The following is a 16,021-nucleotide window of genomic DNA, read 5'->3' on the forward strand; positions in this document are numbered from 1 at the left end:
AACTGATTCGATACCACTAAATACAAGAATAAACAAACGAACTTAATAAAGATGGAAAGAAGTGGAATCTGATCAGAGGATATAAGAGTAAAAGCCAGAAAGAATTAAAGGATAATAGAAAAGAATGGAGAGTTGCTGTAAAATTCCAAATACAACTGAATTTAAGAGAAGAAGAAGAACAAAAGACAATGTGGAATAACCGAACTCTATAAACAAATTATTAGGTTTGTTCTTGGTAGCTGCATTGGAACTGTACTGAACTGGACCAGTGCAGGCAAGTTCATGAGTGTATAGAATTATTTCGATCGGATACAATCAACAATATAGTGCAGAGAGCAATGGAGCATTTGTTGATTAATGTAATTGAGGTTATCTGATGCAGTTCCTCTCTTGTATTATTAACAATAATGGAAAACGATTTAGATTTTATTCGTCCGTTTCCAAATTACACTTATTATTCTGTCTTGCGCTGCACTGGCTGAACTGACTCTAGACCCTGTGCAATCAGTACAGTGAACTGGGTGAACTAGTTCTATTGCACTGCTACTAAGAACAGCGACACTAGCGCTGGTTCTGCTACAAAGAACGTTTTAGTGAACACTTCCCGAACTAGTTCTGCCAGTACAACTACCAAGAACAAACCTATTGATTTCACGTGAGGAGTAACAATTTTTTTAGAAAAATATAAGCTTAATGTGGCGTGGAATATAAAGGGAGACTTTTCCAAGATCTTCCCATTCTTTTCGATCAATCTATTTTGTTTTACGCGATATTCATTTTTCCTTACACATATATTTTTATAATAAAATCAAAATAAATGATCCCTCAGAATTGAATGGGAAATTCTGTCAGGTCACTTTTTTTAACAGTAACTTTCAACTGAAATTTTACATGTTCATGTTGAATTGAATTGAATGGGAAATTCTGTCAGGTCACTTTTTTTAACAGTAACTTTCAACTGAAATTTTACATGTTCATGTTTAAAATAAAAAATATAGCAATTTAGTGTAAAAAAAATAGCAAATTGACGTATAAATTTCGTTGATTTGTTAGAGATTAACTTTTCGTAAAACAACAACTATTAATATAAACAATTAACAGGTGGTCCTCTATACCAATTCATAACAAAATGTTTTTTTTTTCAACAATTACAGTTTATTTCTAACGAAGGTTCTGCTTTTAATATTTTTATCTCCTTTATTGTTAAAATAAATTTTGAAGATTTTGTGCAAAAAGTCAGTTTTAGTCCAAAATGGAACATCTAAATAAAATGATTTAAAACAAAATACATGTTAAAAGTTGAAGTAAAAAAATGTTATTTATGTTACTATTCCTGGTGACTATCCTAAAGAGGATATCAATTTATTGCTTTGTTTTAAGTAGTTTTTTTTTAAAGAAGATACCTTCTGTTAGAAAGACTCTGTCCTAATAGATACAAATACATTTATATATTAGAAACAATCATCGAAATGCTTAGTTAAATCCACGTCTTAATAGTAACAACTATGTATGTAGTTCTTTTACTCTAGCACTATGTGGTATATTTTTATTTGTAAATCTACAGCTACTGATATGCTAGTTGTGACATGGATGATGTTTAGAGGAAATGTTATGACTTTTTTAAACAAAAAGAAGCTCCTAAATATAAATTGAAGTACTAGGGGTGAAATTTTATTAACCCGGTATCGGTAACCTAACCTAACTTTAAAATGCTATAACAATCAGTTAACATCCACAAGCTTCGCGTGTCCTCCATGCTTACATCTTATATTCTTTGCGACATTATTTCTAACAAAAAATTTTTTTCTGTTCTATAACTTTCTCATTATTCATATTTGGAAGAGTAATACATGGAATTTCCCATCTTTTAATTGGCCCTTGGAGTGTAGACTGGCAAAAATTCTTCTGGAAAATTATAACCAGAAAATGTATCAACCTGAGTCTCCAATTATTAACAAGTGTCCTATCGGGACGAAACCGCTATCAACATTTTCTCAAAGTGTGCACTACACCTGGGAGTGCTTGAAGTTTTCTAGCAATTGAATCCAGCTCACATTCTAGACTTTTTGAAAGGACTGGTATTAATTTATCAGCTGTAAGCACTGGATTCCCCAGTATCGTAGCAAGAAAAAGGGACCCTATAGATCCTATGGGTCGTGGTGTATATGATACCCCAAATCTAGACACAAGTTTTGGTTTCATTTTATATCTTTCAGTGTATATTTAAGTAAAGTGTTATTTTTCAAAATTTGTCCATTGATATATTGAAAAACCATTAAATTATATGAAAATATGTTGTTTTAAGAGTTAGAAGTAAATCATATATTTTTGTTTTCTCGATGTTAGAAGGCAGAACCTTACCTCTAATCCATGAAATAATTATAATAAATATAATCGAAATGTTGAATGAAAAATGATTATATAAATGTAAATTTTTAATGAAATTCAGAACTTTGATAAGTTCAATAATTTAAAATGAAATTTACGAAAATTGAATGAATATAATTGTAGCATTAAATTAAGCAAATGTAAAAAACCCAATAGGTAAATTAGAAGGTATTTAAATATATTCCATACAGCCTGATACAAAAAAGTGTGTTAAAAAAAATTATGAAAATCAGCAGATATAGATCCCGATAAAAAAATTATTTGAAAAGAAGCTTCTTTCTATTTAAATATTGTACTAAAGGGATATGAAATGTTTAACATGTATTGGTGACGTGCAATTGATGAAAATATTTTCCGATGATGTAACATATACAAAAATGATCTAAAAGTTAATGAGATAAATTGAAAACAGAAAATCGATTATCTCGACCAATCATAACCAAGCTAGTTCACTAGTATCTAGGTTATGTACAGGGCGATATACTTATAAGATATACACAGTGCTTTAGCTAATAATATTGTCCGCGGATGGGCACTTTTCATTTTTTATAAGATAAAAAATAATAATAAGCCAACAAGCACTTAGTCGTTTACCTAAATCAATAAATCGTTTTGTAAAAAAACTCTTCTGTTAGAAACTGGTTGTTTTCAGAAAGGAAAAACAACTTTTCTTGGTTTATTTTGATAAAATAAATTAAATTTCTCTAAAAAATATTAGATATGGCGCTTTTGTCTAGCAATTAAAATACTTTTTGATTGAAATTGTGCCTTATCAGTATAAGATGTTATCTAATCTGAAAAGAAGATTCTGGAAGATGGTTTATCGTCACTAACCAGGTCATTTCCACTTTCAACTGTGAACAAAAAGTTGCAAGTTTGCTTGCCTTAAATTTCCCTGAAAAATCCACTGAACTATGTATTATAGACAACATGCATTTTTTAAAAATCTATAAAGTAGTTTGAAAGTGATAAGTAAAAGCAATAGTCAATGTTTAGTATTAATTACAGATTATTTAGAATAACATCTGGAAAACAAGAGAATATAATAATCAAAATGTTTAAATTATTATTTTTCGATGTTTTATGACATGGTATTGAAAAAGATTTTATTTTAAACGATTAGTGATACCTTGGTAAACGTGAGAGTGTATTTCGCTAGTACTGTATCAATTTTCGAAAACTAAAACCACAATTAACAAATAATATTTATCAATTTATTGCTTATAGATTGCGAAACATTGTTCAAGGACAGTTTTTTCTTGTACAAATTCTAGAGAGAAATATGCAAATCAACAAATTTAAGGATGTTTTTGATGATGATCGCTTCTATTATTTGAAAATTTTTGTATCGATTGAAATTTATTAGTAATAGAAATATGGTCATTATTTTTGAAAAAATCATTTCAAAAATAGATCAAAATCTAAATCTTGTTAAAAAATCTGTTACCAGCTCGTATATTTTTGGGAATAAATACACGAGCAATGACTGTAGACTAATAAAAAAACTTCTTCCTTAAACAGTGTATTGCAATGCTAAGAAATAATTCATAGAATGAAAGATCATCGGTAAGACTTGATAGAAATCATCTTAAAATATGGTTAGATCTTTTACATAAGATCGCACTTATCTTTGGCAACCCTGCTGTTGGTTTTGCCTCCTATTTGGAGACTGACGTTACGAGATTTTTCCAGATTAAGGAGTTCCTGGAATAACTGTTTCACATTATGATTAGTCTTGGCTGAAGTCTCCATAAAACTGACTCCCCATTCGGTTGCTTGTGCTTGTCCTTCAGATGTACTCACCTAAGAAAATAAACCATAACCTCAAATAAAATCGACCAATGAAAAGGAATAATATTTAAATTGAAATGTATCAAATTTGTGAAAAACACAACAGTAGTAGTTTAAGCATTAAAACTATTTTTAATCATTTTTACTCTGGAGTTTCTCTCCTCTAACAGAAGGTTAAAGCTGTTGAGTAGAATATCATTCTATTTGTATGCACCATTTATTTTTTGGAAATTGTTAAACCTGAAATATCAATGGCAACATACTTAGTATCAAATTTCCAAGTCAGTCTGACACTTTAACTTTTCGGTAATACACAAAGAGTCTCCTTTGTTTAGTTTACAAGTTGTGGATAGTTAGTAGTCAATATCCAGGTTTTAATAGTGTATTAGAATTTCAGTTCAAATTAAAACATTGCGTGAATTAAATTGTGAATAAATTGGAATATATCAATAAAAATGAAGAAAACTGGCAGAATCTTAATTCATGATATCTTCAATATCTTCTGCAAATAATAATTCATTCTCCAACTGCAATATTTTAAATATCAATTCCTATTATAACAAATTTGCTTTAATCCTCCAAGTTTAATACTGTCAAATTGGACAGAAAAAACCAAATGGTCAAGTTAAATGTAGTAAACATTAAATCCAATTCAAATGAAGATAATGCGTATAATATTTCTAGCATAAATATATCATTCCAAGTAAACTTCAATTTCCTTTATATAAACAAAAACAGTAAACAGTTCGTAGTATGTTTTAAAATATATTTTCGAAGGAGATTTGATATATATATATATATATATATATATATATATATATATATATATATATATATGTATATTTGTACAATATTTGTTGTGGTTACATTAAACATTATGTAATTTTTTTGTTAATGTGTATTGGTCTTAGATTCAACTCTGCTTAAATCATTGAATTCTAAACTCTTACTTATCTTTATTAATTACCTAAAATACTGCAATCAAACATAGAAGTTAAATTGCTTATTCTACAAATATAGTTCATTCCATCGGAACTAGCATTTTTACTTTATTATTCCAAATTCTCTAAACTGTATTGCATATCATCACAATTAGTTTAAAAATATGACTAAATTCAATTAAAATACCTCTCTTAATTCAGCACTCTCATCGCATTTATTACCAGTCAACATAATTGGAATTTGACTCAAATCAGGTCCTTTCAATTCCCTGATTACATCAAAAATGGGCCGCAATTCTTCTAAACTTTGACGACTGCATACTGAGTAGACAAGTATAAATGCATGCCCTTTACTAATTGAAAGTCTCTGCATGGCTGGAAACTGATGGGAGCCAGTAGTATCTGTTATTTGGAGCGTGCATATATTCTTGTTGCAACTTATAACCTGCAAATTTTTTGTGAATCACAATAGACTGAAATAATTTAAAACGCATAGAAAATAAAATCAAAAACAAAAAAGTGAGGAAATTATTAAGTACAAAAAGCATACATAGATAAAAAGCATGTTTTATGATCGTTTGACAATTCACGAAGGACTAATTCTACAAAAAAAATTACATCTATCTACTCCTTGCATATTTAAAAAGTTGAGCATAATTTTCCTACCGTCAAAAAATTATTTATTTTGTGTAGTTTTGTATAGCTCACGAGGGTAATATGAAAAAAATCCTATTAAATGTACCTAGAAAGAAATATTCAAATCATTTACTAAAGTGTGTATGCAATTTTTAAATGATACCTGTTAAGTAATATATTTACTTTGATAACATAATATAAAAAGAAACCATAAAAATTATTTGTCAAGAACCAAAAAGGAAAAGTTCTTCATTAAAGAACAATTGATGATTGTTACATAAATAATTCTTAAATGTTTATCAATCATATACTAAATATTTTTAATATGTTTACTAGTATAAATATTTCAACAATGATCAAATGAAAAACTCTATATTAAATATCCACTTGCAAGAAGTTATATGCCTATAAAGAAAATAATGCCAAAATAAATAAATAAAAATTACTTACCAAATTAGAAACATCAAGCCAAAAATAAATAAAATACATCAAGTAGGTAGCAAACAGTATAAACAGAACTGATAACAAAATGAGTTAACGTAAAATAAGCCTCCAAGGTGCCTTCTTACTTGTCGATATGTGTCTTCAATAGTAGGAATGTAGCTCTCACGAAATGTTCCCTTCACAAATCTTAAAACCAACGAACTCTTGCCCACCCCACCGGCACCGAAAACAACAACCCTATAATCGTTACTCTGTTCCGGCATATTTGCACTTTTATTTTAGCGTTTTGGGATATAGCGTAGGAGTATTCCTCCAAATTTTTAATGATTAACGAAAACAAATAGGTTATATTGTAACTGATATAAGAGTATTTAACTTCATTTCCAACATTATTTTCATAATAATAGATAAATCACATTTAATTCACGAAATTTTTGAAATATTTCTATTTTTAGTTATATTAAACAAAACTTTATCTAAAATAATAACGTCATTATGAAACTAAAAATTTTATATTGATTCTTTTATTAAGCCATCTACTGGATAATTTTCAAACTCAATGAAACATACTAATAAATGTGCTTAAACAGCCAATCTGTGAAAATTGAGATCATCTGACAACAGCGCTGTATGATTGTCTCCAACTTATAGGTAGTTAAAATTAATTTCTTATTTCTTAGACCTTTTGATAATTATATTAATGCATCTAAATGTTCTTGATTTTAGCTATCTTCAAACATTATTAAAAAAACTAATTTTAAAACAGAAGAGACCTAAAATCAAGAACATTTAATTGAAATTTAAAATTAATTATATATTTAACATTTCAGTTGATATTTTTGGAACAAACGTACACTTAATGTTATTGTATGTTTAGCAATATTGGTAACATAAATTTGATTTTGAGCTCCTCACGTTACCTCTAATAGACACTTAGAGAATGCTTTGATAACTAGATCTATTACATAAAATTATACGGTTTCAAGTTCCCCAAAACATGCGTAACCGAAGAAACTTTTCTATTATAGTTTAGGCTCTTTTACAAACAATCATAATATTTGTTCCTTTTTTTTTCAAATAAGTTTAGCTAGCGATCGCTAGCACACTTTAAAAATTGCCGGTCATCGACCTGCGTACAGATGCGCATGTGATCGCTCCCTAAGCTGATTCGAAATCAGACCCGACAACAAAACTAAGGCCTGTTTCCCATTGATGCCATATCACTTTTACTAGTTTTTCACTAGTAGCTTACTTAAGCGTTCTGAAAAATTGATATGAAAAGGAACATTTTCCTTAATACGGATATCAATTTATCCACATCATAACATTCAAATCACATTAGTATTAATTTTGTTAAGGTATTATATATACAATATATGTATTACATATATGTTAGGATTTGGTGCATCTATGTCATCCATGTCAAGAAAAAACAAAAAGAGAAGAATAAGAGTGACATCGTTGAAATACTTATTTGTCATTTTAAAAAAGTTGATTAATTTCTAGAAGTAGAGCAATCATTTTTGATGTTTGGAATGTCTTTTGGATAACATCGTAAATAATGGAAATTCAAGCACACACACTATGGACTAACCTTTTCAATAATAACATTTTTGAATCATATAAAACGGAAAGAAAAGAACTAAAAATCACTTCAATGTTGATAACAGCATTGCAGTTAGAGCTAAGAAGTATGTGGTTACCGGCAATTATATTTTTGTGATATTCATGTTTTTTGGATTTTTTAGATGTTTATCAAGTTTTGGAACTAGAAATTTCAGAGTTAAATAATAGATTAAAATATAAAGATACCTTAAAGGAAAAAGTTTCCAGTTCGTAAGTATGTAATTAAGAATCTAATGGATATTATTAATTTAAAGCGTAATACATTTTCAGGTTTATTGATCAAAAAAATTGTCCAGAATTAGAGAATTACTCTAATTCATATGCATGTAGAACTGAAATAGCTTCAGGACGCTTGGAATTGGAAAGTCCTGATATCTTCAGAAATGAATCCTTAAAGACTGAGTGCTCAGATATTTCTGTGATAGATATATCAGTATCAGATGAAGTTGTTGAGAAAATTGATAGTAGTCCCACACTTATTTCAAAAAGAAAAAAGATAAAAATAAAAAAAAAACCTAAATGTGAAATAATTAGAAAAAATGTATTAAAATCTCTAGATGACAATTCTGTTATAGTAGATTGTACACCTGAAGTAAAAAAAATGTCAAATACTAGAAAAACTGCAAATCTCAAAAAATTTAAGAAAAAGAACAACAGTACTCTTACTCAATTATTTACTGATTTATATAAAAGGGATACAGTATGGTATGTTTATTTATTATTTGTTATGTAATGCAGATATTTTCACAAAAATCTATATGTTTAAGAAGTTTTTTAAAAGAATAAATTAATCTTTGAATGTATGAAGTAGGAATCTGTGGAATATTAATTTACCCATAGCTTTTCTTTCAGTGAAAAAAAGTCTAAGATACATTCGATCAAAAGTAATGAAACTGGCAAAAAATCTAGCATAGATGATGATGCAACTAAAATAGGAATAACACAATTATTAAATTTTGTAAATGAAGATACTCCAAATAAGGATGATACTCAACAGCATAAAGAAGATAAAATTAGTTCTAAGTTGGAAGTAGATGAATTTTCAAAGGCACTTTTGTTTGATAATAGCCTAGAGACTAAATCATCACCAAAAGAGTAAATATTGATTTATTTATATAGTTTGTTGAAAAAAAAATAAAAATCCAATATCTTGAGTCATTTTTGGAATTCCATATAACTCTCATGATTTTTTTTTGTGAAAACGGAGAACATTTTGAACACCTCTAATTGAATCCCATTTTGCCTTATTAGCCTTTTTTAAAATTTTATTCTTATGATTTTTTGTTTAATTAATACATTAATCATCATCATTTTCTTAGTATTTTTTAGTTTCTAGAACACCTAAATACATAGAAATGAGTTATAAACATCTTCATAGCATTTTTGTTGCAGATCTGTGATATTTATAGATCTACATTAAGGTAGTTTTCTTCAAATTAATTCTCATTAGATATTGTGCACGTGTATCAACATTTTTAATTATCCAAACACTTCTCAAACTTGAATTTGGCATAACTGTCAGGATTTAATGTCATCTATGCTTGTAAAACGATGACCCTTCAAGGCTTTTTTCCTTGTTTTTGTAAATAGGAAAAAAGATTTAGAGTATTTAGCTGAGAACTCACAAATAAACAAAGAATTGTGAAAATTACCACCAAGTACAAGCCAATAATTGCTTACCATAGATCTGTGTTTTATCTTTACACATTGCTATGCATAAAATATATAGAAATTGTAGGTGGAGTTCTTTGAACATTAATTTCGCTTTTTCTACATTTTTATCATTGTACACTAGAAGCATAAAACTAGATTAACAAAAAATACAAATTTTCTCTCTATCAAACTCTTCAAATCTGTTTATTTAATAATTCTCATTATTTTCTTAACATGCCACATGTGTTTAAGTATATGATGTAGAAACTGATTCTCAATTTATATTTATTTTTTTTTAGAAAAATCAAAGTTTTAGCAACTGTAGAACCAGTTGTCCGGGGACATGCTAGAAAATTATTAAAAGGATTTTCATGTGCACAATGTAGAGATGTAAGCACTTATTACAATTATATTATCATACTGATCTCACTTCCACTAAATCAACAATCACAGTCTGTCTGAAGTGCGTTTTGCTAATTAATTTATCCTCCTTAGAGAAAGAAGGTAAACTTAGGTCCACGAAGAAAAGTCAAATCACTTTTGGCTCTAGAAACAATAGCACCTAATTATTTTTGAAAGGTTGTCCCCTTTTCTTCACAGCCCTTTATTTGACATCAAGCAAAAGTGTTTCCAGTACCAGTTTATTACAAATTGAGCATATCAAGGTAGTAATAATACTTATATATGAGGAGCAAAAATTCAAAAAAAATATCCAAAAATTTACATTTTTCGCATCTAGATAACGATACATACCTAAGTTGCATTTTAATTTAAGCCACTACTGGAAATTATTCACATGATCTTTATCCCTTTTAAAACCTATGTTAAAATGTTGCTAATAGTTCAGATGAATTATTATCCAATGCCGCTTGCATATATGATGGTAGCTAGTATGCTATAATATAGGGTCTTTATTGAGTTGAGAGATGATATACCCGCTATGAGTGACTTCTTGAGAGAGTCCCGCTTTTCCTGTCTTCAGTTGTTTAAAAATATTCCGTTGAATGTGAAGATGGTTCCCAAATATTCATAGGTATTCGAAATGTTAATAGAAGCTTCTTTATAACGAAATTGTGGTTGTCGACACTACGGAAAATCACTATTTTACTTTTGCTGGGATTTACTTCCAGTGTGAATTTTTCTCCAAAATTTTAAGGTTTCTTTGGAGCTCTATTTGAGACTCTGCAAATAAGACCATATCATCAGAATAAAGTAACATATTAATTTTTTCAATGTTATCCAAAGTTATTTCCTGATTTTGAAAGTAGATTTAAGTCAGAGATGAAGAGAGAGCTTAGGGTATCTCCTTGTAGAACATCTTTAGTTATTTAAATTTTTTCGGAAATTTGATCATCTAACTCGATGGGTATTAAATAAATTTGAATCTTCTACTAATTTTTGTACTCTCTCAAACATTGGTTAGTTTTTTTTATATATGTATATATATTGGAGCTTGCAGCAAATTTTGGAAAATGAGCTTTCGGGAAGTGCTCTTCCCAACATCAGGGAAACTACAATATATGTGGAGAAGTAAATAGAAATCCAAACCATGTACGGTGACCGTTATTTTTTTCAACCTTCGATCGTTCCGTGCAAACGCTACGCGTCAGAAGAAAGCGGCATGCACTGTAGGCGACTGCAAAGATATCGCACTACACTCTCCGCCATTGTTGACACTCAGTCAGTCGGCGTTGTGCTACAGCCACGTAAACATGTCTGCCATTATTGATGCTCCAGCCAAGTGTGATATATCAGCTTGTCTTTTATTTATAGCCTATCGGAGGTTAACAAAAACACCGCACTCGTTTATAATATGTGTATTAAATATATATTTTGAAGTTGACTCACGTCAATTTGAAGATGAACTCCTAGGTGTTATCTTAACGAAGTAAGACATAGTAAAAGATTAAGGAGTTACGGTTCACTTTGAATACGTATGTTGTGATTAAAATTGCCCCAATATATTGGTTTTATTCTAACTAATCAGCAAAGTCTTAGTTTGTTATAAAATTTTTTTTCTAAATAATTTTTGAAAGATAGATAAAAATTTTAACGTTTCGACTACTTTCAGTCTTTATCAAAATATGACACTGACAATTTGCTTATTTATATTAATCAATAGATCACCTACATCATGAATATCAAAATAAAAGCAAAATAGAAATTTATTTTTCATTTCAAAAATATGTAGCAGTAATCAATAAAATGATTTGTAATTTTACTTGAATGATTTATTATTTATAGCTTTTTTGTTCTTATGAATGTGAACATTTCAAAAAATTCTCTTTTTGTGTATTAGATTCCGTTCAAAGCATTTTTGAATCTTTATAATTGAATTTGTTTTTTTAATATTTAATGGTTCGTTAATGCAGTTTAATTTTTTTTATCGTATCAACTTTTAGTCTATTTTCTAAATACTGAGATGTCTGCCCTATGTAGATAGCTTCACAATTTTTACAAAACATTTGATATATAATTTCACTTCTTTTGTAGATTAATATAAATAAGCAAGTTGTTAGTGTCAATATCATATTTTTATAAAGACTGAAAGTAGTCGAAACGTTTTCATGATTGTTTTTAGTTTTATGGCAGTATGAATTTGAGTCCTGAAGAATTGCAGAAAAAATTGGATGAATGCTCCAAACATAGATATAAATATCAGCCTCCCGACGATACATACCCAGGTATTTATAGAAATAATATAATAGTTCAGTCAATATAGGTTTTTGACATGTTTTTTTTCATCGAGAGTGAGTTTTCAAATCACTTTTCGAATGCCAAATAAGTATGTTTGATAAAAAAAATTTCCCGTGCCATAATTAATGGCAATATATACATTTCTCCAGCAAAATTTCCCTCTCTTTCGATTGACGTCAGATAAGAGTACTCTTTCCACTTTAGTTTGCGTTTTTTGACGAGATTGACCATTTTCCCTAATTTGAGACTTTTATTTAAGAGTTTGCTCTCTGATTTCTATTCCATTGGAAAGAGCATCTCAGAATACATGGAAACACATGCTTTTGATGAGCGCTCAATAATTCAATAATTAAAATTGGTAATTTTATTGAACAACTATTGGATTAATTCATATTTGAGTTGAACATTTTCTTAATAGTAGATGTTAATTTTCATTAGGTTTGACTGTAATATTTTTTCGACCAAATAAAATGAATTCATTAGTTCTAAAAATTGGTTAACATTGAAATTACTGAAACTGTTGAGATGTATGGAAATATTATGTGACATTTTACTACTGCAATTATATCGGGTATTATATGTCATGATGGCACTATTTCGAATCCAATTACCGTTTCTATTAGACCCAAAGGAGAGGGATGATAATTAAATTCAATAGAATAACTAGTTTTGGAGGAAGACTTTGATGTAGTTGATTGATATGAGATTTATCTCAGATATATGGTAAATAATTTATGGGTAAGTATTGTCACAGGAGAGGCTTGTTCAAATTTAAATGAAACCAAAATGTTATTACGAACAAAACTAATATCGATTATCTACATTTTGGAAAGACTATACGAGATGAGGTGAAAAAATACGGTCAATCATTTTATTTGGAAAATGTGAAAAAATTTGAATTAATCTATTTCAAGGTAGTTTTTTGCCTCTCTTTATCTGCTGAATCTATGACTGGCTTAATTTAGAAATGGCTTTTATACGATCTCTTGGTTTTTTCATTGTTAGAAATAGTGCTTGGTTCTAAATCTGGAGAGTAAGGTGGACGTGGACAGATAGAAACAGCTTTATCGGCCAAAAACATGCGATAGGGTATTTGCATTTTTTAAAAATATTGATTTTTTTTGTTTATTTTATAAGTTCTGGATATGAAATAATGTCAGAAAGTAAAATATTTAATTAAAAGTGTAAAAATAATATGTAAATATGTAATTGAAAATCGCAAAACTTTTTTTAACTACATAAGAAAATGATTCTCATTGTTTTTGAGTTGTGATGCCGTGGGTTTAATGAAAACATTGAGCAGTTGTCTGCTTGATGATCACGAGGTTATCATTGCCGACAATGTAGCGTGTGCTGTTATAATACAATTTTTCTATACATAATAAATAAAGTCAATAAACCTTTTGTAGGCTAAGCTCTTAAATTATTATATATTCACGTGGCTTTACTGAAATGTTTAAACTACCTACATAATTTTTGAATTTCCAATAATTTTTTCTCTCTTAAATATTTTTTTCTCAAACCATGCAAGTACCCTCTTCAAAATAGAGTTGCGGCACGGCGTATTGCCATGATGAAGACGAAATCTGTCGTTCCATTCATTAGGTCACTTTTTCGCTCATCGTTTCTAACACGTTCCAGCACCCCCTTGTAAAATTCAGAGTTTACAATTGATCGCGTTGGAACGAACACAAAATTGAAAAAAGCAGTGATCATGACCTTGGATTGTTTGAAAAACTTATTTAGGAGGTTAGTCACTGGTTTTCCCCTAAGAGATCCAAACATTAATCTGTAATAGTAATTTACGTGGCATGGATCTTATGGTATAGACTAAGGCTGCTCAACCTTTTGAAGCGTCGGACCAAACGGTGGACTCAGTCGTTAACGACGGGCCACTTACATTTCCTGTTTCACTTACTCTCAGGATAAGCGCAATAAAAACTTAATTATTAAGAAAACAAAATTGAATTATTGTTTATTAGGAACAAATTGTATCTTATTCTAAAATCTAAATAAAGAAACAAAATTGAACTTAAATCTAGGGTAACTTGTTCATACAATCAATGTGATTTCTGGCATTGTTTGTCTATTAATAATTTACTTATGTTTGGCGACAAAACCGACGTTGACAGTAACAAGTCACAAATATGTTGCTCAGTTAAGGATGTGCGGTATTTATTTTTTACATAATTAAGATCTGAAAAAACCTTTTCACATACATATGTTGATCCAAAACTACTTAAAAACTGTAATGCTAGGTCAGTTATTGCTGGCAATTCTTCTTTTGGTACTAATTTCCAGAAATCTGCAAAATCTTCTGAAGAATTTTCTACTTTGGAAGACAGTTTGTTAGCAAAAAGGTTTTTCAACGTATCACGATTTTGCAGTTCAACAAGTAGCGAACTGACTGCTAACTGCTAAATTTTTAAACCACACTTGTTCGGGCCACTTAAAATTCCTTCGCGCGCCACGGTGTATACTCATAAATGATTGTTTGTATATTGTTAAGGTTATTCAATTTAGCTTATTTTTTTAGGTATATGGGACATGTCAATTCCAGATGAAAATAGATTTTAGGAGATTTTCTTAATTTATACATATTATTTTTTTAGTTACTGTGTAATATTTTTTGTAATAAAACTTTGCCACTTTATATTTTGTTTCAATTATTACAAAATTCTTTTTCCTGGCTGCCATAACAACGTTCAATGAATGGAATTGCAAGATTTTCATGTAGATATATTTATTTTTTCAAGTCGAGATTATCGGTACTTTCTCTTTCATCGATCGCGGATGATAACTGCCCTTTTGCTGTGAGTCACTCCGATTTGAGTTTTCCTTGTTTACTCTTCGACATGTTACTGTTTTTTGCTTGCTTTCTTCACGATCCATTTCTTCCTATCCTCCACGATTTGTCTCCAGTTTCTCAACCCCACTGCTGCAATATTCTGCATTATTTGTTATTCCCAGCGAGCTTCAGATCGGCCTCTTAGCTTTCACTTCATGTTTTTCAGATCTCTTCTTATATTGCACGTCTACTCAAATAGTGTCAAATTAAAAAAATAAACTATCGAGTCATAAGCGTTTTCCATTTTTCAGATAATAATTCAAAAACTGACAGATTTACTGTAATAATATGGCATTATTTGAGATTAAATTTTCTAGAACTAATGGTACAATAGAAGAGATTTTCTAATTTTTTGACTTATGACTGTATTTAAACGGAGGTGCGATATGTCCAAACCGTTTAAGCCTTTGGATATTTTATTACTGTGTGTATCTCATCCCCTTTCGCCTTATTCTTGATCTCTTGATTCATTACCCTTCTTATGTATCCTCCTCAATATCCTTCTCATCAATATTCGAAGATCCTTTTCTTCTTTCCCTGACAGGCACATTATTTCGGCTCCATATATAGTGACTGGTCAAATTCCTGTGCTGTATATTTTCAACTTTGTGTTTAATCACAGTTTCGTCATTTCTACGCTTCTATTATTTGTCTAGCTTATTGTCACACACAAATACTTGAATGTTTTCATTCTTTGGGCTTGGTATCCTCCCTTTCAATCTTCATCCTTCTCTTGGTTATCAACATGTACTTTGTTTTTTGAACATTCACCTCCAAACTCATTCCACCGGCTCTTCCCATCAACTGCACAATAAGTTTTTCTTTTCTCTTGCCAGAAACAGTGGCGGATTTAGAACTTTATTTTGGGAGGAAAAATTTTATGAAAAGACCGCTGAGTTACTGTATGAATGTCCTAGATAGTGCGCGATAGAGCGGACAAAAAAATCAAAATACTTTATGTTGATTGATTGTAAGCAAAGTAAATGTGACAAAGACA

General features: G+C 29.5%; 2 protein-coding genes across 2 annotated transcripts; one reads left to right on the forward strand and one right to left on the reverse strand.

Moving 5' to 3' along the window:
* Window positions 1-1,782: 1,782 nt before the first annotated feature.
* On the reverse strand, window positions 1,783-6,745 carry LOC130893993 (GTP-binding protein Di-Ras2). The gene is made up of 3 exons (XM_057800473.1): window positions 6,326-6,745; window positions 5,308-5,565; window positions 1,783-4,191 (listed from the first exon to the last, which is right to left on the reverse strand). Exons 1-3 carry the CDS (start codon window positions 6,461-6,463, stop codon window positions 3,997-3,999), a joined length of 591 nt encoding a protein of 196 aa, XP_057656456.1. The 5' UTR covers window positions 6,464-6,745; the 3' UTR covers window positions 1,783-3,996.
* Window positions 6,746-7,656: 911 nt separating this feature from the next.
* On the forward strand, window positions 7,657-14,829 carry LOC130893818 (uncharacterized). The gene is made up of 7 exons (XM_057800215.1): window positions 7,657-7,891; window positions 7,949-8,036; window positions 8,097-8,531; window positions 8,679-8,921; window positions 9,779-9,869; window positions 12,061-12,163; window positions 14,713-14,829. Exons 1-7 carry the CDS (start codon window positions 7,762-7,764, stop codon window positions 14,751-14,753), a joined length of 1,131 nt encoding a protein of 376 aa, XP_057656198.1. The 5' UTR covers window positions 7,657-7,761; the 3' UTR covers window positions 14,754-14,829.
* Window positions 14,830-16,021: the final 1,192 nt, after the last annotated feature.

The sequence above is a fragment of the Diorhabda carinulata genome, chromosome 5 (genome assembly GCF_026250575.1).
Source record: "Diorhabda carinulata isolate Delta chromosome 5, icDioCari1.1, whole genome shotgun sequence".
Classification (NCBI taxonomy): domain Eukaryota; kingdom Metazoa; phylum Arthropoda; class Insecta; order Coleoptera; family Chrysomelidae; genus Diorhabda; species Diorhabda carinulata.